Raw genomic sequence first — 8,613 nt, forward strand, 5'->3', positions numbered from 1 at the left:
TAGAGTGAACGATGAACTTCGCCCTCAATTCTTAGAATGATTTTTTTGTTTTCCATTCGGAGAATGCTGTGTACGGGATTGTATGGAAAATCAGGATCATGTCCTCGCCACAAGTACTCTAATAGTGAAAATTTGGCACAGGGCATCTTTGAGTTTGTGGATACTTTATAACCCATCCAGGCCTTAGAAGAATACTATGGAGCTTTGGTTTCAACAGGCCTCACATTCAACCCAAAAAGGTACATTGTTTGGCTTGATTCCCATTATTTTAACGTGGTCTCTTTGGGTGTGATGGTGTAAGACTCGTATAGAAGGGAAACATGGTTCTGTGCAATCATTGTGGAGTGAGATTAAAGCTGCAATTGCATGGGTAGGACTACGTATAAGGGCAAGTATAAAATTGGAGAATGGTGACGCTAGAATATTGGAAGCCTTCTCAATTCCGGTCAAAACTCCTTTACATAAGCCGATTTGTTTAGTAAAGTGGTGTAAACCAAATAGGAGGTGGTTTAAGTTGAATGTTGATAAGAGTTCGTTAGGCAATCCGGGTTGCATGGGGCGGGGGGTCTTATTCAGGATAATCGGGGATATTTGAGGTTGACTTTTGCTAAGGAGTTGGCTCATGGCTCTAATAATGAAAGGAATTATTAGCTCTTTATTATGGGCTGAAAGACTACAAGGAGTTGGGTTTGCAAAGAATTGAGATTGAGCTTGACTCTTTACTTGTAGTTAATTGGTTGGCAAAAGAGAGATGTGGCATGTGGTATATCTTGAAGACTATTGGGATGAAATCCAAAAGGTTTTGTCGAGTCTGCAAGTCAAGATCAATCATGTTTATAGAGAAGGAAATTCAAGAGTTTATTTTCTTTCGCGTATGGCTTCAAATCATCAGTCTGGTACGTGGATAAATTTTGATGATGTTTCATGGAAGCTCAAAGGTATTTTAAAGGTGGATAAATTAGATCTTCCTTCTTTGAGGTCTTAGGTCTTCGGACTTAGGTTTGTGCTAAGCATTTGGATGTTTTTGGTTTTTTTTAGGTTGATGTTGTTAGTTACACTTGTGTTCCAGCATTTTTGTCTACCTTTTTTTTTTTTTCTAATTCAAGTGGTTTATTGTTATACCGTATTCCTCTACCATAAATAAAGGTTTTTAATAAATATGGGACATGGGTCACTCTTAGATATGTGGTTTTGACTCTCCCTTAAAAAAAAAAAAAAAAGCTCAAGTCATCCTCTCCAGCTAAATAGTCCTATATGATCAATCTTCACGTCTCTTGTGTCTACAAATTTAAGGTCCCCCACTCAATTTGCTTCATTTACCATTTTCATTACCCGTTGGGATCTCTTGAAGGAGATGAAGATGGGTTGGAGGGAGCTTTGAGGGAGAAAAGGGAAGAGGGAAGAGAGAAGGGAAAAGGACAAAAGGAGATAGGAGAATGGATGTGCACCCACCGTAAGTCTAATAAGTCTATCATATGTTGCAATTTTATTGGTGAGTGTAAAAAGGAAATGGACACCTAACTAATTTCAAACTTTTCCAAAAATGAAGGCATTTATGGCCATACAGAAGCCGTTGAACTATTGGGAAATGTCAAATAAATGGGACAAAAAGTTTGTAAAGATAATCCATCCTTTTACCATTGGCACTTACTTAAGAGTCAGCCCTCAATCCATGCGTTTATGATTATGAGTAGGGTGTGCATGCAACCAGATTCAGATATCCACCCATAATCATATCTATATCTGAATTTTAAAATTGGATAGTTATCGGCATGAATTAATCCAAAAATAATTTAGACAGATAATCAGATTCAATCCAGATATCTGATTTTTTTTTAGCTATAAATTTGAATATCTGGATTTAATCCAAATTTAGATATCTGAATTTATTAATATTTAAAAAAACATTATTTAAGCTTTAAAAAATATTTTTATTGCATTTTAAAAAAAAATATTATGATATCATGTTTAAATTACCTAGATTTTTTTTAACAATAATTTTAACACTTTTTAAAAGTTTCTTAAAAATAAATAAATAACAATGCAAAATAAATAATATTATTGTTACATCACAATGTAAAATATTTCCTAGTACCATTATTGTCTAAACATGTTTAGTTGCTGAATTCTGATACCGTCTAGTGCATTAATACTGTCCAAAAATGCATGTTTATTTTCTTCAAATACAGATTTTTTTTTTCCTTATTTTTTTCAAATTTTACGACTTGATATCTCTCTATCCGAATTTAGATATACTTCGGAGGGGGGAAAAATATGCAAAATCAACATACTGTGTCTATATTTAAATGAAAAATAGTACACATAGTAAAGTGATTACATGCATGATGTAATTTGATTTGAAAAATAAATTTTAAAATTTAAATCTTATAAGTCAAATTTTATCTATTAAATGATGAGAATAATGTATTCTAAATATCGGTGTGAGAATATAATTATAACTCTATTTAAATGAGAAATGTTACAAGTAAGCCTTATATCATTCACCTCCACCTAATCAAGTATGCCTTTAAATAAAGGAAAAAAAAAAGATCCAGTTACGGATACCAATGTCACAAAATCAACATACTGTGTCTATATTTAAATGAAAAATAGTACACATAGTAAAGTGATTACGTGCATGATGTAATTTGATTTGAAAAATAAATTTTAAAATTTAAATCTTATAAGTCAAATTTTATCTATTAAATGATGAGAATAATGTATTCTAAATATCGGTGTGAGAATATAATTATAACTCTATTTAAATGAGAAATGTTACAAGTAAGCCTTATATCATTCACCTCCACCTAATCAAGTATGCCTTTAAATAAAGGAAAAAAAAAAGATCCAGTTACGGATACCAATGTCACAAAACCCAAATTTGGATTTTTCTTACCGGCCCAGGTATAATCCGGGTGGATAACTGCCCGGAAGCAAGACCGGCTCAGTACGTTTTGGGGCCTAAGGCTAAAATTTTGAATGAGGTCTTTTTTTATTTTAAAAAACAAAATTAAATAAATTTATTTTTATTTTTACATTACATTTTTATTTAAAAATAATACCTATAGTTTTGCAAAGTAAAATTACTGATTAAGATTTTACACCATATTTTCAACTGATAACTAACTTTATTAGAAAATTTTTGATTTAGAGATGATTATATCAAATCTAGTCTCTTATGACGATAACACAACTCTTTTCAAGTATTCGTAACTATTCTCAAATTCAATTTTTTCTCTCATTTCACAAAATCTAATAAAATATCTTAACTTATACTATTTACAGATATTTTGAGATATTATGAGTATCCAAACAAATCCTAAAAGTAATTATAATCATTATTGTCAATAAAGTTCTATAAACAACCTATACATTTGGAAAAAAGTGGGCCCTTGCCTCTTCAAAGGGCTATACAAAAACTTTTATGAACATTCAAAAACTAGATTTTGTTATATATAATTTTTACATTCTATATTAAATTACTAGTGACAAAAGAGAAGCGTATATTCTTAGAATGAGAGTACTTGAAATAATTATTTGGTAGGATACTTTTAAAATTAATAACGATATAATATCTATTTAATATTTTTTATGCTCTCTTGTTGAGTTAATTAATTTTTTTTAATTAGATATTTTTTATTCTTTATAAAAATTATACTTAAATTATGTTTTTTAGGCCTTTTTCCATTAGAGGCATTAGGTAATTGCATTAATGAAAAAGCCGGCCCTGCCCGGATGCACCTGTATTCTGGGATTTCATACCAAAAAAAAATTCGGCCAGTTCTACAGGCCCTAATTATGAGTGGGCACCAAGTGAAAAGCTCGTAGAAGTAATACGTGCCTGCGAGATTATAACTTTACGTGAAATGGTCATTAGTAGCGGGTGGTATCCAACGATCGATGTTAAAACTCGATTAAGCTTTTCAATTTGCAAAGGGTATACATTGCTTGCAATTCAAGGCAACTTCCTTGCCAAAAATAATATATATATAAATTTACAACTTAATCATCAACCCCCTTATTGCCCTTTTACACAAGAAAAATGCAAACTATCCCTTGAATTGAAAACAATGGATTGTCTTTATAAATAGACCAAGTACATTACCCTAATGCGCACTGTATTCAACCAAACAGTTCTGCATATAGGAGCTCATTCCAAGTATCTGGAAGCCCCGGAAGACACCAATGGCTGCAATCTGTGCCACTATGATCGCCACTATATGCCGATGGGTGCGCATCTTTTCGATATTGTGAGAGCGTCGTGACGTCCAAGAAAGAGATTGGCTTCTGTATTCTGCTCAACACTTTGTTCACAACCACCCAAGCCATGGGCGTGCCTGCTGGGTATTTTTGACCAAAAAATGGTTGTGTCTCACCGGAGCATGATTTCGATGGTTCATCCCAGTCTCTGCCCCTGTTACGTGAACAATAACCCATAGATGAAGGAAATTTAGTTTCACAACTTTCCCATTATACCTCAAACTGTATTAAGCTAATCCCAATCCAACCCATTTAGAATTGGACATAACATTAAACTGTAATTTACTAACTTTCTGTGAAATTCGTGTCGGATTCTGACAAAACTTGTGAATTCCTTAAATGTTGCATGTTGGATTTGGATCATATCAGTCATGGACTCATGTTTGAACTATATCATGTGTGTCAATCTTAATATGCTAATTTGGTGTTAGGTTTATATTAGGCTTGTGAGTCATGTCAAAAATTGTCTATCCCAACATATAAGAGAAAAAGAAAAATAAAAGACTTAAAAAAAGTTGTAGTGTAATGAAAGAAATAGATATCCCTAAAAAGGAATAACAACAGAAGGATGTAACACACGAAAAATAAAACAAAAAAATAAACATGTGAGTTTGAGGGGTAATACTCGTAATGGGTGGGAGAAATCCCGAGGAAGAAGAGCTTGGTTTTGGAAGAATCAACGTTTAGGTTGACCCATCTACCCCAGGTTGTCATCCCTTTGTAATAAGCAATCATACGGTTCATATCTTTGTACAATTTATTCCCCTCTTGCATGTAATCCCACCTGTAACAATAGATTAATTACTCAAACTAAACACTATTTAAATATTAGTGGTATAGGGAGAGGGGTGGATCGTACGGTTGGGATCTCCCTGTGTGGGTCCACCAATGCCACGTGTTAAAGATCAGCATGTCCATGCCCCTCCATGCGTTACCATTCTTTATCGAGTCAAGCTGCAAAACTCGCCGCCCGTTCTCCTCCACAAGATCCACTAGAAATGGTGTGCGGTATAGCAATATCTTAACCCCATAGTCCTGTACTCAGAGTACGTGTGCACGAGTTTCATTATTTCAACATTGATAAAATGGTTACATAATATAATATAAGAAAAAGAGTAATATTATGTATAATCATGGAATGTATAAATGTTATACAATTATTTTGAAAAAGAATATAATTTACTATTAAAAAATTAATTTCTTTTCATGTAAATCTCGTATGTATACACTTTTTCTAAAGTGATTGCACGGCACTTGTATACTCACAACTACAATATCATTTCTCAATAATATAATATCCACAAAATAAATAATATATAATGTCTAATTTTCGTGATGAAAAATATTAATAATATAATCTGAAATCACATTAAAAGAAAAAGATCGTCAAGTATCATCTATATAATATAAGGCTGGATACTATATGAAAAAATGGGACCATTGAGAAAAGGGGTTTTCGCTGCCGTGCTCGTTCATAATGGTGGCCACTTGATAATGCCACAAGTGGTCCGTATACACTGCAAATCAACCCCCAACATTCACCCCTCCAAAAAATAAAATAAAAAAAAATAGAAAATAAATAAAAAAAGAGGAAAAATAATTAGGGAATTGAAAAAAATGATTGATTATTCATAGGCTCTTGCAGCTGTCCTATAAGTTCATCAAGGTCGACTGAAATGATCAGAAAAAATAGTAACCTTTTATGAAGATAGTTTAGATTTTTATGATGATTGTACTATAGAAGGACACCAATAAATACTAAATACATTTCCATTCTTTGTGGTCACTAATATCACTACGTTTTGTTCTTATTATTTTTTATTATATTACAGATGACGACATTTAAAGTCGTGAACTAGGCAATAGAGTATGGTCACTCTCTAACATTTACATGTCTAGAGCAGCCTATAAATAGTGTTATGCCAACTTTTGATCCCACTGCCATAAAGTAAAGTTGTGAAATCAAAGTTGGAGGGGAGGGTAATCCTGTATAGATCCCTCAATACATTCCTGATCTAGTGAATACAAGATCCCAACATTCATGATCAATTGGATCATCATAGACAATGATAACGACTATTGCTGATTGAGGTATGTTTATCCCAAAATTTCAGGAAGAAAACAGAAAAGGAATGAAAATTCTGTGCTGTAAACATGTCATCATATAAATTGAATGAAATTACATTTTCCCAAAACTTTACCCAAGTCGGTGGAAATAAATTTTTATAAGAGGTTTGCCATAAAGGAAAATGTTACTTTTTTTCGTCGGTGGCTCCCGCCAGCAGTTGACAGTTAGTACTGTGACATTTTATTTTTTACTTAATAATTAAGTTAATATTTTTTTAATTAATTTTGTGAATTCTTTTATTTTTTAAAAAATATTCAAAAATATCAAAAATAATACTTATAATTGTAAGTATATAAATACCGTATAATTATTTTAAAAAAGTAAACATATACAAAATTCATATAAAAAATAAAAAGAATTTTTTAATAATAAACCTAACTCATTTTTTAAATAACTGTTCAGCACTTACCGACTTTATAACTATATATATATATCATTATTTAAAAAAAATACATGTAAATAAATTTAAAAAAAAAATACAAAAGTAACTAACGGTAGTTATACCAGCGGTGGCCGTAGAGCCTCGGGTGCCATAAATTAAAGAAAAGTTATTTGCTGGATTTTTACTCAAATTTAAAACAAAAAAGTAGTGAACTGTGAATCATGAAAGTGAAGCTTGTCTGGTTTTAACAACCAGTTATTTATTACTTTGATACGAATATCGAGCGGACGCTGTCCCCACCCACGTGGTGAAAAGTTAGAATTCGAGGGGACCTCCATCAACAATCACGCTCTCCTCTTTTAATGTTTACACTCCGCACTCACTCTCCCATTGATCAGATATATGAGAGCTTCTTTCTTTCCCTCTCAAAACAAGATTATCCATATGGTGAATCTATACCGACATGAAGGTTTTAATTTTACACGTTTTAATCTAAAGAAAAAACTAAAGAACTACAGATATCTGTGACGTCACAGTTCAGTTTTGTATTTTTTCTAAAAAAAATCATAAGTAGGAAAAAATGGAAGGACAAAGATGAATTTTAAAATCCCAAAAGAAGAACTTTTCCTTTCTCACAAGGTCGAGAGAAAGGGAAACAGACGTGCATGCACTGGTCTATCACTATCAATGATTACTTCTAATTCGAACATGGGGAAAAAAAGTTGTAATACCCAAGATAAGCAAAAACCCAAGAAATCAGAAACTTCACCTCGAATGTCACTGAAGCCAGCCCCTCTCTCTTGATGTATGTTGTCTTAGAGCTTGGAACCCATGCGTGAATCATACAACTTAACGATTCAAACTGATTCAAACTCAGCGAGTCTCCCACGAACATAATCTTCTTCCCCCTCCATTTCTCCAAGAAATTTAACCCATTAAACCTGTGCCACTTCCATACTTAATCACACATTGCATAAAAATTCACATGCATTTTTACTAAAATATGCAATGTGGCAACTCAATTAAACTCAATCTCAGCTCAAACATGTATTCTTTTGTATGTACAAGTGTATATAAGTGAGGAGAATGGTGAGAAATGGTACCTGGGCAAGTCACAGGAGAAAGGTTTCCATCTGTATTTGAGGTAGGAGTTATCAGGGCGGCCGTATTTCTGGCAATTGAATTCTGGATCTATGAAGGGACAAGAAGAGGAAGAGTAGAGAGGGTATGAAGAATCGTAGACCCATTTACCACGGAAAACGTTGCAGTTGCCTGCAAGTTTTCTGGCGCTGAAATAGGTAGCATTATGGAAGGAAATGAGGTCCTCCTCAGCTTCTGTTTTGAGGGAAAACATAAACAGGAAGAGAAACATGAAGGCTCGAAAGCGTAGTTGGAAACCCATTTCCTTGGGTTTCGATCGAGGTTAGTATTCAGGCAAAAGGACGAGGAGTGGGGAAAAAGTTGTCTGATGCATGTCCTTTTATAATGCATAATAATGCAGACGGGGCATACAGAGAGAGAGAGAGAGAGAGAGAGAGAGAGATCTATTTCGTTCCATTTTTCAGTTATTTTTACTGACAGGAGTTGTGAAATCTTTAGATGCATTCTTTAACCTGTTGCGTGTGGGGTTGGATCCAATCCATGCCTTGAAAATTTTGGGAATCATGATGAGATTTTTTATTCTAAAATAAGGGCAATGATGGGAGACACATCCACCACCAAGATGATTTTGTTTTAAAGTTATTTTTCTGGTAGGCTATTCAATAACCCTTTTCAATGCAGAAGGAGATAAAAAGTGGGGAAAATGTCATCTTTGCCCTACCGGTTTGTTGCCTGAATATTA

The 8,613-nt window shown here is 33.3% G+C and overlaps 1 protein-coding gene across 1 annotated transcript; it reads right to left on the bottom strand.

Annotated features, from left to right (window-relative positions):
* Positions 1 to 3,944: 3,944 nt before the first annotated feature.
* Positions 3,945 to 8,236, bottom strand: LOC122304087 (protein trichome birefringence-like 39). Its single transcript, XM_043116132.1, has 5 exons — positions 7,874 to 8,236; positions 7,540 to 7,711; positions 5,120 to 5,295; positions 4,886 to 5,044; positions 3,945 to 4,414 (listed from the first exon to the last, which is right to left on the bottom strand). The coding sequence occupies exons 1-5, from the start codon at positions 8,170 to 8,172 to the stop codon at positions 4,123 to 4,125; spliced, it is 1,098 nt and encodes a 365-aa protein (XP_042972066.1). The 5' UTR covers positions 8,173 to 8,236; the 3' UTR covers positions 3,945 to 4,122.
* Between the last annotated feature and the right edge of the window lie 377 nt (positions 8,237 to 8,613).

Source organism: Carya illinoinensis, chromosome 3 (genome assembly GCF_018687715.1).
Source record: "Carya illinoinensis cultivar Pawnee chromosome 3, C.illinoinensisPawnee_v1, whole genome shotgun sequence".
Taxonomy (NCBI): domain Eukaryota; kingdom Viridiplantae; phylum Streptophyta; class Magnoliopsida; order Fagales; family Juglandaceae; genus Carya; species Carya illinoinensis.

Coding starts and splice junctions, on each gene's coding strand:
- LOC122304087 (XM_043116132.1), bottom strand. CDS start 8,172: ATGGGTTTCCAACTACGCTTTCGAGCCTTCATGTTTCTCTTCCTGTTT. Junction 7,712..7,873: donor TTCTCCTGTGACTTGCCCAG/GTACCATTTCTC, acceptor GAAGTGGCACAG/GTTTAATGGGTTAAATTTCT. Junction 5,045..5,119: donor CACACAGGGAGATCCCAACC/GTACGATCCACC, acceptor CTATTGTTACAG/GTGGGATTACATGCAAGAGG.